The following is a 15,168-nucleotide window of genomic DNA, read 5'->3' as shown; positions in this document are numbered from 1 at the left end:
ACTAAACAGGAAGGAAGCCAAGAATTTGCTTTCTTGCTCAGATTAAGCCAATTTACACTGCAGTTTTACCTTCACAGAACTCCTCTCTCTTATTCACTTCACCGGGGAAGTAGGATTTACACGAGTGTCCAACAGGGCAACCCTCATATTCATGGGAGGTATATAAGGGTTATATTTATGTTGGATGAATAGTCACCTAGGTACTACTAGCTACAGGAGGTTGCATACCTACTGATGAGCTAAGAGTAAGTGCTCCAAATTGGTCATTTAAGAACAAATGACAAAACCTATTGCCTGATGTTTCTTATACTCCAGACAAGATAACCCATGACAACTAGAGAAAACTTAACTTTATGGGTTTCGAACCCATAAGCCCTCAGTACTAGATATAGGCTTTTTGATCCAGCAGAGCTGTCATTGACTGCAGGACCATATTTGCACAGTAAACCTTTCTTTTCTGTATATCAAAAAAAGCCACAAAAACCACCACCAACAAAAAATGAGTACATTTTATGCCTTTTTCTCCTGCATATTATATCCTTGCTGGATTAAATAATAATAATAATAATAACAACAACAACAAAATTATCTGCTCCTGTAAGACTGTTAAAATAACCAGCCAGATGGATCTTTTTTAGATTAGAGTTCTTAGACACACACAGCATTTAGAGTTCTGCTGTCTGTGGCAGGTAATCTAAAGATTGATTCCAGCCTAAGGGCTTAGTTAGCCTGTTGGGTTTTTTTATAGCAGGCCTACAAGTAATGGAAGACAGAACAGTCTTCACCAAATATTGATGTCTTGTGGGGTTTATTTAATAACTGGAAATAATTGAAGGAGCAGGACGAAGGCTGAAAAAAAGATAAAGGAAAAATTGATCACAAGTTATTACTCTGTGCAACACCAAAATCCAGATGCATAAATTAAAATATTCAAAGGAATTAATTCCATTTCAAAGAGAGGGAACTTCATAGCTTCACAAAAGGAGGACATTTGCAAAGTTCTGTGCTGAATAATTTAGGCAACAGGGTGGGCACCTCTGCTCTCCTCAACTGCAAGTCTTAAATGTGGGCACTTTGCTCTTTAGGTCGTATTTTCCTAGATATTAAAAATTAAGTTGGCGTGCCTCTGCTCTCCCTGATGCCCGATATCTGTAGGTTGTGTGTGCAAATAAAGATATCGGGTGGACATGCCGAGCCAGTGCTAGAGAGCCGAGGAAACGTGAATAGCATTGCTCAATCAAAAGATTTCAGTCTTTTGTGCTTTTCCAGGCTCCATGTAAAGACAGATTGTACCCAGCTAGTGCAATTCCTTATGTCCCTGACTCACCCAGTGAACCTTTGTATCCCACTTCTTTAATCCTAGAAACCATATTTACCTTCTTCTTCTAAGCTGTTGGTCTCGGAGGATTCACATAACTTAATATTCATGATACACAATGCTCAGCCACAGTATAGGTTTGTTCGCACGAAAATCACTGGAGTTAGAAATGAAAACTTTATTTATATACACTGGTTTCAGTTCTATAAATAAAGCAAGGCTTTTAATTTCTATTAAAAAAATCAACAACTGGGCAATTTTCTGAATTATTCAGTAAACACCCAGTGTAGGTTACTGCACATTACAGGTTATTTGGCAACAGGACTTCAGTTTATGGTCTGGCGATCAGCTGCCAGATAGTCCCCAAGGTCAGTGCAATGCAATTCTTGAGAAAGAGCGGAACAGCTGCCACAGCTGTCACTTGGTTGTGCAACTGGAGCCCTTACCTTTTGGCATACTTTTGCATTCAGGTGAGTGAGCACGAGCACAAACAGGTTACCATCACATTACCCAAGTCAGATAATAATCCAACAGGTCTACTCTTAGCCTCCCCGGGCTCAGGTTCTTATTCTACAACTGGGGCAGGCTATTCTGTACCGCGTTAGTCTGCTGTGGAATGCCGTGAAAGAAAATGACCAAATTCTTTTGGAGAGCCTCAGAAGAAATGTGTTGTCAAACTTCCCACTCCAAACATCTCCAGTTTTGCAGATGGGGAACTGAAGCATGGAAATAGTGTCTTGCCCAGGTCATGCAGGAAACGCTTTAGGAATTATAGCATCCTTCTTGTAGCTGGACAGCTGCGTGCTCCTCTATATTCTCTTCACAGGACAATAATATAGAATATGTTGGCAACTGGGGACTCTAATCCAAAATATTCTCCTCTGGCCTTTTACAAAACGCAAGACGGCCCAAAGGAATTTACTCAGATTGACCAGAGCAGACTAAAATAATTAATGGAGTTCTGGCCTGAGGTGAATAAACTGTATGGAAAAAACAGGTATTACACCACACAAAGTGAAGCAGAAAACCCAGCACTGCTGGGACAATGTGTAATGTTATCATACAGAAAAAGCAACATTTGATTTATGAATTAGCATTTTGTTGCACAGTCAGAGGGAGCAGTAATGTGATGGATGTTCTTTTTACGACTGGTCTCTTCTGAGTTATTTAAAACCACAGTAGAGTTAAGCTCCCGGGAGGTTTGAAGTGAACAGACCAGACAATCCCATAACGTCAAACAGGACCAAGGTCAGAGGGAAAACAGCCACCGCAGTTGCTTCTCTGTAAAGCTGCTGGAGAACCTCAAGACTTGCAGGTCCTCGCTGTTCTGTTCCAGGACCCTCCTGTACCTGCTAGGCTGATTATGCTGCAGTTTCAGTGGTGAGGAGAAGACTTTTCTAGAAACTTGATGAGCTCAAAGATATTTTTTTTTTCAGCCTGAGTCCAAATATGAGACACTCATTAAAGCAGGCAAGCTGCTGTTCTATAGCAGAGCCTTGCATGGCTTCATAGCAAAGATAGGTCTTACCTTATTAAGTTGCTTATTGATTTTGCTCATTGACTTCTCTCTGAGTCAATAATAATATGAAATTAAGGGGATTTAAATGGTTGTAAAGATGTTTACAGATGGAAACAATTTAAGCAATAAATTGTCCCACATCAAATCTGAGGAATATTACTGATAAAGAACAGGGGAAGTTCACAGAAACAAGTTGAGCTTCCTCCGACAAACTGGGTAATCCGTAGATCTCTATGTCCAGTTAGCTGGTGATACGAAATGATTTTTTTCTTAGCTCTGATCTTTATTTCTGTCTAGGTAATCCTGGTCATCTAACCTGCTTCAATAGCTGTAAAATGTGAAGCCTACCAGACTGGTTATTTGTATGATTTGCTAAGAATTATCTGTTTCAATATTGGGACTTTGGAAGCCATTTCCTAACTGCTCAGGTAAGAGTGAATTAGGGCATAGTCCACTGCAAGACAGAAATCCAGTACGAGCCACAAGGAAAGAGAATCTAAACTGGAGGTATGAGCAGGCAGTATCCAAAAGAAACTCCCATATTGTTCCAAAGAATGTGACCAACCGATTCCATTGCCCAAGGCACTTCATTAAGAATCAGCTGAATCTAATGTAGCCATAATCCTTTTTTTTAATTAAAAAAAATCTCTTATTTTTGCCAGTAAAATGTTCCAAAAGTTATTTTTCCAGAAGCGTAGTTTGAGCATAAAGCTTCCTTTTAGAAAGTCCTTGCTACTCCATGCAATCAGACTATCAGCAACGATCTTCCCATGGAGTGTTCCAAGCACGCACCAGATGAATAAACATTAACCCAGCAAGGCATTTCACTAGAGGGAAAAAAAATGCTCTATCTTCCTGGTAAGCAGTGACTAGAAGCAAAGTTTCTCTCCTTTGGAAATGAAGGGGTAAATCTAAAAGGATGATTAAATACTGAGATTACAATCTTGACAGGACTGATTTAGTGTTTCAAATAAACCACGACACTTACTGCTCTGGTCTGTCAAACACTTCATCTGTATCGACAGTCGAAAGTATGTGTTAGAGTGGAGTGGGTATAGCTGTAATGTCTTTCTTATTGCCACCAGTTCAACACACAATAATTTTGGTTCTTGATCCAGATTTAAGTGTATACTTAATTTAATGTGTTGTGATTTACACTGATAAAAATGATACAAAGTTCTTTGCAGGCCTGCTTTACTAGCAAATGCTTAAAATGCTTTGCTGACACGGCTTTGGCCCTTACAAGCAACAAAAAAAAGCAAAACCTCACCCACGCATATTAGCTTTACTGTGAAAATATGTACATTTTTCTCTGTCTGGTTAGAGCAAATTCATTTCAATGCTTAAAGTAAATTCAATATTTTACCCTTTTTGATTACCCTTGTTTTAGTTTTCAAAGAAAAGCTCCACGATTCACTAGGTGTCACCAGACAGAGCTGCCTCCAGAGTCACTGAGGTCTATAAATCTGGATCACTACTTTGTACTTCACATCTAATTATCCAATAGCCTCTCCCAGGCTGATTAAAAGCTATCATGCAAATCCAACATCCAATTAAATTATTCAGGGACACAATTTTCTCCCTTCAACCCTCTTGTAGTACAATACTATCAGGTTCTTGAAGTGGACAGTCAGTGAAAATACATTGCTTGTAAAGTGCAGACAGTAGCACGTGGCACTTTTTCATTCAGGGACTGTATTTACTACAGATTCTGATAACATTGCCTCATTGGGAGAGGTTGCAAGAGCAATGGAAAATGGTTCTAACATTCTCAATCAAAACCTAAGAGAGTGGATTTTGTTTAATTTACTTAGTAGCATTAATAAAAATGACAAGCCTTACTTCATAAAAATCACATTGAAAACTTCAGAAGAGTTACAGGGTTTGTCGACCGTAGCCTTCAGTAAAAAGGTTTTTCAGAGCTAAGTTAGTTGCTTATCAGAGGGATTTGTCTACCCTGTGCAGTGTCACATTAACTTCAAGTTACCAAAACCAGTAAGCTGGCCCATCGTTACGGCAGACTGTGGAACAATGTAGTTTTATTCCTAGACACTTGAGAAAACTGATATCACGTTCTGAAATAGATTCGTGAACTTCACTGTAGTCCTTTGCTATAGTCATCTTTAATCTAACCTATTCTTTATACCCGCAAGTGAAAATACTGAGCCAGTTTTTGCATCCAGGTGGGAAATCAGATTTAAATGCCAAAATGGAAGAACTTGCTTACTCAATAGCATTACTGAATTCCAGTTATGAGCCTGCTTAGCAAAGATCCCTAATTTGGCTTCCACCTGTGATTTCACAAAGTCACGTTGGACTCGGACAGCAGTAGCATGACATCAGTGCAACCACACCTTTGCCACACCAGTTCAAATAAGAGACATGCCAGGAAACAGATGATCCTTTTAAGAGATGCCATTAACTGATAACACCTCCTCACTGTTACTGTATCAAATACTCAACAAAGGAACAACGATTTTTCTCCGTGCTTTTTGTGGATAAGGTATGAAACCCGAAGCCCTAGTTAAAAATGAGGATTCCTTAGGAGTAAAGGTGTTCTCCGCATTGCTTTAAGGCAAATTGATCTCAGATAATTACAGCCAGCCTACACAGCTGGCTCTTCAAGTTCTGGGCTGATGCTGCAGCTTGCTCACCGCCTCCAGCACAGCAGCACGCACGAACGGAAGGTTGGCAATAGTAACAGCTGGAGTATTTCACCCACGGTGTCGCAACAGCAGGTAAAACAGTTCCTGTATTATTTGTATGCCTGCTAAGTGTTTGTTGAGGCAAGATGCTGCATAACACAGAAGAAATTATCTATCACACTGCTCCCTAAATCACTGTGCACACTCTATTGGACTTCTTCAACACAGTCATATAGAGACATAGGAAAACAGAATAAACTAGGGGAGGCCAGTACTACTAGAGAAACTGAAATTGCATCTCATCTTACCTCAACAGTGAAGAGCTCAGATGTCACAAACGCGCGTTCTTGTTTGATATCCAAAACTCTAGGTCAAATAAGGGATATATTAGAGATCACAACAATCCTCTGTCATTGTAAAATAGTTTCTGTAAGTGTTTGGACAGTAACTATTTGCTGCTTTCTGTATTGGGCACTTATTCTATGCTGCAAAAGTGCTTTCACATTGGAACAAAAATGAAGGAAATAAAAGCTTTTCTGAAATAAAACAAGAAAAAACCCCTTTGATTAATTAGTTACTTACAGACTTGCCTTCAGAGAACATTTGGAAACATGTTCAAATCTTTAATAATCTTTGTGCTATTCTGTGATTATATTTCCCTACTATTAGTCTGATTTACCTTGCTTCTTCGCGAGCCAAAATCTCCAGTAGCTTTGAAATGTCTCCTGGGCAGTCAGAAAGCACAAGGGAAAATCTGCACACTCTGTTATCAAGGGTCAGGGCACGAGCTATGCACTGTTGCAGCAAATGTAATTCCAAGTTTCCACTGCATATAACAACTGCCACTCTGAAAACAGAGAGAAAAATGGGATTTTTGATTAGCACTTGTGTGTGCAAAGGAACCATAAGTCACAGGCACTGTATTCAGTATCAGCCCAAGATCTGCTAGGACCGCCCTTCAATAAATATGTATTACATGGCAGAGGGGCTCCTGGCTCTCAGTATCAATTGTGGGCAGGCAGTGGGAGTCTAGAAGCTGGCTGCATTAGTTGGTCTGAAACTTTGTTTTCATTTTGCATTTCCTGGAGATTTAGTTTTGTTAGAGATAACTAGCTGGAGAATTCTAGGTCTGTTTCAAATTTTAAAAATGTGACATCATTTTCCCCTGGAAGTTCTGAGTCTCAGCCTCTTAATGGTTAGACAACATGTATGTTCAAGGCTTTCTGTAATCATTAATTAAATCCATCTCCATGCTGCAAAATGAATGCAGAAATGTTTGAAGAGCAAGTGAAGAGCCACATGGTTAGTCCATGATAATCTCTCTCTGCAGAGTCAAACCTGACCTTTTTAAAACCAAACCTTTGCATTTTCCCTTTTATTTTAGCTGTACTGAATTGAAATTTGTTGCTGCTCTGTATGTCCTCTGTCAGCCTCTTCCGAAGAATTGCCTCAGCAGTATTTTAGCATACAATGCTGTGCATTGGAAATTTTCTTTTGTCTTGAGTGCATGTATGTTTAAATACATTCTGGACTATGTCCTGAGCCAAGGCTCAATCTGCTTAAGTACTGAGTACTCAAGCCCAGATGCAAGGCGGCACTTACCCACACATTTAACACTAAGCTCAAGGGTAATCCCATTGACTATCTGGGCAGGAGTTCTCGGGGCCGGAGGCAGGTGTCACTGAGCGACTGCAGAAGACAGCCTAGATCCTGCCCTGCCACAGACAGTGTTGATTTCCACAAGTGGAATGAGAGAAGGCAGCAGGGCTGACAAGAGCAGGATGCTCTCCTTGCAGATGTGACCATGCCTCGTGGAGCTGTGTGTAACTGCCTTTCCCCCAACTATTTGAGAACACAGGAAAATGACAAGATTTCTCAGGTCTCCAGGCTGACATTTGTCTTGTTCAACATGGTCTTCTGGCCTGTAAGTGGTCTCTTCAGCCTGAAGTAGATGCCACAGGTAAGACCATTGCCAGTTCAGGGGCAGGAACTGCCTCGTCACTCATAAAACAAGTAGCTTCTCTCCGTTTCCTGGTACTAAGGCACTCAACCCCATGCTTTTGCCACAGTTCCCTGTTTGCAAGAGCTGCTGTACCTTTTACCCTTCAACTCGGGCAGCTTCCCTGCAACCAACGCTGCAAGTCCAATGGCCCCTTCTGCATCAACTGTGACTCGCTCGTACTCCAGCAATCTCAGCATTGAAATGAGGATGTCCTCCTCCCTGAAAGCAAAAGAGTTGTGTCAAAACAAAACAAAAGAGCTACCAAAAGCAGAAGACAATACATTTATTTATAACTGGATTCCTTCCATCTTCCCAGGTACATACGACCCCGAGGTGGTGTTACAGAAAGCTGCGCTGCTGGGGGTGAATGTACATCTCAGTCTTGTTATGAACTAAAAGACAAGATGGCATTTTTTACTAGAACCATTGTGCCAGCTAAATCCTAGTGGTAAGTATTTTCTGCCAACTTGGCCTTTCTGTGAAGATTTGGAAGAGTTTTGTCAAAGGCTGCCTTCAAGTGTTGTAGAACACAAGAACAACAAGTTTTACACCCAGAGCATGACCAGGTACTAGCAGCAGGTGAAATTTTGGTCAAAGGGGTCAGTCTGGACAATGCTCTTAGTCACATGATTTAGTTTTAGGTAGTCCTGCAAGGAGCAGGGAGTTGGACTCGATGATCCTTTATGGGTATCTTCCAACCTGAGATATTCTATGATTCTATGGGTTCCGTGTCTTCAGTGCCCCTCTTGGAAGGAAAGGCACCCCACCACCACCATGCTCTCACGGTGTGTGCATGATGGCAACTCCTGCCAACCTGCTCTCCTCACTGTACATGAAGAACCACCATACCCTGGTGGTACAGCACATTTTTCGTATACGACAATGTTCACCTAGTATTATTTATTTCACTGTTTTTCTTCACCTACCTCACAGCAACAACTTTCTCCACAAGTTTCCCAGTCAGCTGCAAAGAATTGCTGCCAAAGCAAAGTCCGCTCACATCTGCAGATTTCAAAAGACAAAAATATGAAGCTGGCTGCTTTAGACAAGTTCAACATTTTTTGGAGTCCTGGCTGTTTTGTGCCCTTAATGAGCGCAGCACACTGCTGTTATATGATCTTAAGTTGCTTGATTTTTTATATCACAAAAATGCGTTTGGTAACAAAAGACCAAATCTCTTAGGAAGATTTTGCCATTTTGGACCCCTTTAAGAAAATTATGATTCTTCACTGGCATAGTTGCACTGCGAGAGTGACCCTGCAGCCCAGCACTTTTCGCTGTTCAACGAGGCTTGAAGGAGAGAAGAACCAAGTGTGGTGCTGGGTTTGTTAGCTTCAGCAGGACAGTTAGCAAAGGAGTGCAGAGATGGGCAGAGCTTACTGAGAGAAGTTGTTTGTTTATAAAACTCCCATATAAGCCAAAGCTTTCAGAGATTTGAACATCAGGTAAACAGGATAATCTTAAATTGCTTAACAGTTGAGGTTTTTTGAGCGAGTGATGTGGAAACAACTGTATCATTTATAAACACTGTTGTCCTGAGAACAGTTTTGTGAGTCTAAATATTTCAGCACTGCATTTTCCGGCCTTTTCACAAATTAGTCTTTTACACGAGAGCTTTCCCATTGACTTCACTGGTTAAGATGCTGCTTGTGAACACAATGGTCAGATAAATACTCTCATATTTCTAAGCATTCGCCGGAACATTTCACGTGCACTGGAAATAGCATTGTACCCCAGGGTGGTGGTGGGGGAAATGTGGCAGAAGTTGTTCTTACAGCTTGAATTAAATTCTGACTCTTCAGAGATTTCCTTTGAAATATATTTGAACTGAATTAATAAGAAAATAATACGGTTGGAGAAATCAATTACAACCTTTATTTTACCTTCAAAAGAATGATGCATTTTCTTACCTCCATAAAAGTGATGATTGCTGCAAGCCTGGTCTTCAAGTGGGTGGCCAGCCTTTAAGGACTGTTGCAATACAGGGAAACTTTCAGATTCAACCCCCTGGGGAAGACAAGTGTTGCCACTTTTTTATTGATCCAGTTATAACAGAAGTCACCACCAAAGTGGACACCAAAAAAGCTACACAAAATTTCCTCTTCAAATTAACAATTAATTTCAAATTACGTAATAACTGTGCTACACTAAACTTATCCTGTGGCTTATTTAGGGACAAACTTTTCCCATAAGAAACTATTTCAAAACACAGAACTGTATTTCATTTGCTTTGGAAGAGTCTTCCCACATCTTTTTCTTAAATCCAGCCAAGCAGCCAAGGGCCAGGAGGCTTCCCAGGCTCTCAAAGGCTCTTCTCCTAGGTGAAGCCCACAGGATCAGATAGTCCCCGTCCCCAGCATATGCAGTCTCTTGCCAGTGTATCACTAGATACCAGTGCCTTTTGAAAATAGCTGTGGCGAAAGCTGCCAAAATGAAACACTTTATAGGTGAAAGGAAACTTACAATTACAGAAATATGTGGGTTGAGGTGTTTGAGTGCAGCAGCCGACCCTGCCAGCAAGCCACAGTGGCCTCCTGCAGGGAAAATCACCGCGTCCAGCTTTGGCACCTGCTCGTACACCTCCAGCCCCACAGTTCCCAGGCCCGACAGGTAGACAGCACTATCCTCCCTGTGGGAAGGAAGGGCACAGCTCAGCAGGGTGCACGGCTGTCAACGCAGTAATACTTCAATCTACTACTTTAAAAACATCATTCAGCAGAAAAAGATATACGCGAGTAAATCACCAGCGCAAGGGGAGGAGGCGGTACAACAGGGACACTGCTATCAGACAGACCATCACATGCTGTTACCTACTGGGAGAAAACTTGTGCCATTTTAAGCCCCTCAAACAGCCTTCAGGCTGAAGTGCGCTTAGCTCTGTTGTAACCAGTATCAGGTGTTTACAGAGCTGGTGAGACAGAAGTCATGTTTCCATTGCCATCACTTCCTTCAGCTTCATAAATTTTAAATGTTGCAGTCCAAACTAAAAGCAAAGCCTCAAAAGGAAATCTCCTTCTCTTTATTTAAAAGTGGAATTTAGTGTTTGTGATAAACGGGGATTTTCATTAAATTTAAGCACTGCATTCAACCTCACAAATACCAAACAGATTGCTACTGAGTTAAGTCTTTCCACAGTCCAGGGCCAATATCTGATACCTTCGCATTAGTCTGGAAGACTCTGGAAGGGTAAGAGAAGCATTCAGTCGTGCCAAAATACTCACTGGTAAAACACTTTCAGGCAAAGGTAATATAATGAGCAGAATAGGGACAAACAGAGTCAAAAGGCTGAAGAAAAGTCCACTGTACAGTCACACGATTGACTTGGATCTATTTCTAAAAGCTGGTTTGCATTTTGTGTAAAAGTTAGCAGTGATGTAAACGTAGAATGATATATGAACAAAAAAAAAATAGGAGACCTCTGTATGCCTGTATGTTCTGCTTTTTCTGGCAAACGGATAAGCAAACAGAATTATAGATCCAATGACTTCACTTGATTTACTTGTCCCAGGACATCTGGGTAGTAGGAAGCTATGCTTTTATTACTGTTAGACATGCACAGAGAGGCTCCGCACAGGAGCACAGAACGCCTGCAAGCTGGAGACCAAGACCCTCTTGAGCAGTTACCTCACATGTATAGCAAAACACAGCAAAGTCCTCAGGGTGGGAGTCTATATGACTACACAAGAAAGGATGGGATGAGTGAACCTTCACTCCTGTAGCACAGCTAAAGACGAAGGCAAGAAATCATAGTGGGATGGGTAACTGAACCCTTGAATTTATTGTCTTTATCAAAATACTGAAGGAGCTCGCTCCTCTTTCTTATATGTGACAAAATATATCACTGGTCTCCTGAACAATTCTTCTGGAGCCTTATTCGCAAATAAGATTTAGAACTGAGTTTGCGGAGCTACCCCTGCCATGGTTACAGGGGAAACCATGGGGACTGCAAAAATGAATGAGGACCTGGCATATTCAATTTATGAGTAAAACTTCTCTAACAACTGAAAACTCTGTCTGAAGGAGACTGCTCTGGGCATGGAGATTTATTAGCAGTTTGAATGAATGTTTCAGATAATCATGTTTTCCTTGCTAACATCTAGTTAGAACACCAGTTCACTGAGCAGCCTTCAGCTTTTTATGATAAAATGGGTTGTTTTATTTGCACTGTGACTGATTACTTTTGCTTCGTGAAAGCAAACATATCTCTTTCAGTATCATATGCCATTAAAGGGAAATCAAGGAGAAGGGCAGATAAATCTAAAGATTGTAGATTTAAACAAGCATTTTTCAGTCAGAGCTAGAAATCTGGCCATTTGCCTTCTGAAATGTGCGATATCATCAAAGATGGGCTGTCAGGCTTCAGTTTGTCAATGAAATTTTGACATGGCAGCTCTGTTCCCCTGTTCTCCAAATCAAGGGCTCGGAAGCTATTGGCTGTCTTTCCTAGAGTAACAGACTAACCAGATCACAAATGAACGAGGATCGGTCTGATCAGTATTTGTGTATGGAGTTACACAAGAAAAAACTGGACTTTCAAGGAAGGAGGGTGTGTAATTCAATCTGTAGCACTCTTACCTCTCTGATTCAACAAATCAATCTTCCTCACATCATCCCAGAGGTACTGTGTTACTTATTGGCAATACTCACATTGCATTTATAATGAGGTCCTTAACACCTATAGTTATTAAAAATCCCATGTTACCTAGGCAGCAATTAGGTAGACTTAATGATTGAATTCCAACTTGAAAAATCACATTTCCTTCCTGGAATTTCACAGGAAGTTGCAGTTGGATAAAAAGTTTCCTTCCTCTAATTGAACTCTTGCATGATCATTTTCATAACACAGTATTTTAATTGCACTAAAGAAATGGGAAGAACTGACATTGACACACCCAACTACAGGACATTACCTGTGCAGGTAAAACCAAAGACAGTCACCTAATGTCTACTTCAGGAAGAAAAGAATGAATTGTTGGTTGAGGAGATCCAGAGACCAAATTGCTAGGGATTTTACACAAGCTAGAATTAAACTGAAATAAAAAGACATTTCAGAAGTTCCATTCTAAAGAACAGGAGATCGGCTGACATTTTATAGACAGCTTTGGCAAGTGATGATGAATGTGTGTCAGACACACATTGAAGACGACTGGCTATCCATATATGCGTACGTCTCTCTGGGAAAGTTCTCCTGGTCTACAACTAACAAAATATGTTTCAGGCATCCCATTATGAAAAGGCTCACAATTGTAGTGGGTTTTTTTCTGTTTTGTTTTCTCCAGAGTGTGAAAAATTGCATCTGCGAGGTTTTAATTAAATATAGTAACAGATTGAATATCTCTGTTTCTTGTAACCTGAAGTACCTGTTACTTGTAACATGAAGCCTGAAATAAATCAGAGTGCTTTGATATTATTAATGGTAACGTGTACATTTAGAGTTCCTCAATGCTAGATGCTGAAGTCCTTCACATGTGTCATCCCTGGAGCTTCATGAACCTGGAGAATATCTACCTTATGTAACATAAATAATTATTTGGGGAGGAGGAAAAGATTAAACATGAAATTACAATAAATAATTTTGTTCTTACATGCAAATATGATAGCTGATGCAAGTCAGCTGGGAGTTAACACGTTGATTGAAAAATGGCTGACAGAAATTTGGAAATCACAAACTTATGGAAAGCTGTGGTTTTCAAAGAGAGCCTCAATGGGTTTAAAATTCAGTGGGATCTAGGGCACCTCATTCCCTTGGGTTTCTTTGAAAGTCTCAGTCTGGGACACGGTTGTGCCCATGGTGACACGCAAGGCACACCAACCAGCCCTGTGGGTCACTTGCTGTCAGCAGAGCTAACAGTGCAGTTGAAGAGTACAGTTTTTAATATTGCCTTCCCAACAAACCAGCTGGGAAAGAAGTGAGGACTTTCTCCATTCTGCTCATTCTGGGATCCTCTTTCCAAGCAACCTTACTCATTATTACTATGTTTAATGCAGTAGTGCCTAGGAGCTGAAGGGGAACAGGCACTCACTGCAGTAGGTGCCGTACAAACGTGAAGTGGTAGATAAAGCCTGCACAGAGGCGGCGGTGGGGAGGAAGAGTCATGTTCCAGCTCAGTGCATCAGAGGGACTGCTGGCTACCTCATGCTAATGATTCACCCCTCCGCGCTTTTGGAAATCTTACTTGGGAAAAAAAAAAAAAAAAAAAAAAAAATAGAAAAGGGCAGGGAAAGGCAGAAGAGACTGCAGAGAAAAAAGTAAAAAAAGGGAAAATGGATCAGTTCTAAATATTTTTGCCTGTCTTATTTTATTCTAATCATGTTTTTATTAGATGCAGCTTGTTCAATGACCTCAAATAGCTCAAAAAAATTTATACTCATTCTTAGCTACTTTAATTATATGTGTGATGTAGCTTCTTAGTCATCTTTTTTCAAGGCAGAATCACAGTTTTGTCACTCACACCAGATATGTGAAAATTTTACAGCGTTAATCTTCTCTTGCTCTACACTATGCCACTGAATCCTTTGCATTAAAGATTAGCTTTTACCCACCTTACTCCAAACAGAGAGACCAAAAATGAATGCTAGCCTTAATGCTTTCTGACAGGGTTCATAAAGAGTTAACACATATCCATTATCATACTAGCCCATATAATTCCTAATCAGGAAGTTTGCCTAATTTGGGGGAAAGGAAGAGTGTTTCATTTTGGTTTCCATTCCCCACTGTTATAGAAAGATTCATGATTTGTGCCTGGGAATATGTAACTGTCCATACTCCAGGTAATCGGAACATTTTGATGACCCGTGATCAAATTTTAAATGAAACTAATGGTTTTTGCAGAGCTGTGCAAGTATCTAATCTAATCTTTCTATAATCAGCCTGACTTTCCACTTACTCTTCGAGGTAGAGGTAACCATTCTCCTGCGCCAACCTTCTTGCGTGCATCTGGGAATCCTTAGCTGTAGTGCCATAGGATATAACCATGGCACCGTACTCACGGCACATTTTCACTCTGGCCGGGGACGTGCTGGTTGACATGATGACAAACACTGGAATACGGAGCTCTGAGGCGTGGTAAGCAACAGCCATGGAAAAGTTACTGTCCAAAGCCACGATCACCCCCTTTCTTTGCTGATCCTAAAAAACAGGGTTGCTTATTGCACATTATATAGTGTCACGAAGTTGTCCCATATGATCCTGGATCATTCTAATGGTCTGACTTCCTTCTTTTCCTCTACTAGCTGATCATATTATGACATTATGATACAGTATATGCATGTCTGGTGTGATCTCGGGACTTACACACAGAGCTAAGACAGGACAAGATCAATCTCTGTTCCTGCACTCCTCTGGGTTCAATTCTTGTTCCATTGGAATTAGCTACAAAACTCCAGCTGATCCCAGAAGAGCCAATATCTGGTCCCTCTTCCCTGCCTGTGTAAAATTATTTCATTTAAGGTTTCCCTTTAATAGAAGGATTTATTCATATTATTACAAAAGTGCAGGAATAACCACTGTTTCTGGGCTGCTGTATCATGCATCAGTATATATAATTACTGTTGCTGCAGAGACTCAGTAACCTCCTATGACAAACGATAAACAAGCTATTCATGTAATGATACTGAAATTCATTACAAAATCAATTGGTGATCTAGATCCTTCTCATCACCCATTGTACCTCAATTTCATCAT

The 15,168-nt window shown here is 40.6% G+C and overlaps 1 protein-coding gene across 4 annotated transcripts in view; it reads right to left on the bottom strand.

Moving 5' to 3' along the window:
* Positions 1-15,168, bottom strand: part of LOC142411361 (L-threonine ammonia-lyase-like) — a 31,052-nt gene that overhangs the window by 2,788 nt on the left and 13,096 nt on the right. For all 4 annotated transcript variants that reach the window (XM_075505189.1, XM_075505190.1, XM_075505187.1 and 1 more), the window contains 7 exons: positions 14,372-14,613; positions 9,948-10,113; positions 9,395-9,491; positions 8,411-8,486; positions 7,578-7,703; positions 6,162-6,329; positions 5,791-5,848 (listed from right to left, as the gene is read on the bottom strand). In XM_075505189.1, coding sequence (XP_075361304.1) covers positions 5,791-5,848; positions 6,162-6,329; positions 7,578-7,703; positions 8,411-8,486; positions 9,395-9,491; positions 9,948-10,113; positions 14,372-14,613 — 933 coding nt within the window. The remainder of the gene's footprint in view (positions 1-5,790; positions 5,849-6,161; positions 6,330-7,577; positions 7,704-8,410; positions 8,487-9,394; positions 9,492-9,947; positions 10,114-14,371; positions 14,614-15,168) is intronic.

This window comes from Mycteria americana, chromosome 6, assembly GCF_035582795.1.
Source record: "Mycteria americana isolate JAX WOST 10 ecotype Jacksonville Zoo and Gardens chromosome 6, USCA_MyAme_1.0, whole genome shotgun sequence".
Taxonomy (NCBI): domain Eukaryota; kingdom Metazoa; phylum Chordata; class Aves; order Ciconiiformes; family Ciconiidae; genus Mycteria; species Mycteria americana.
The sequence above is the reverse complement of the archived record's forward strand: the minus strand, read 5'-3'. Positions and strand labels throughout refer to the sequence as shown.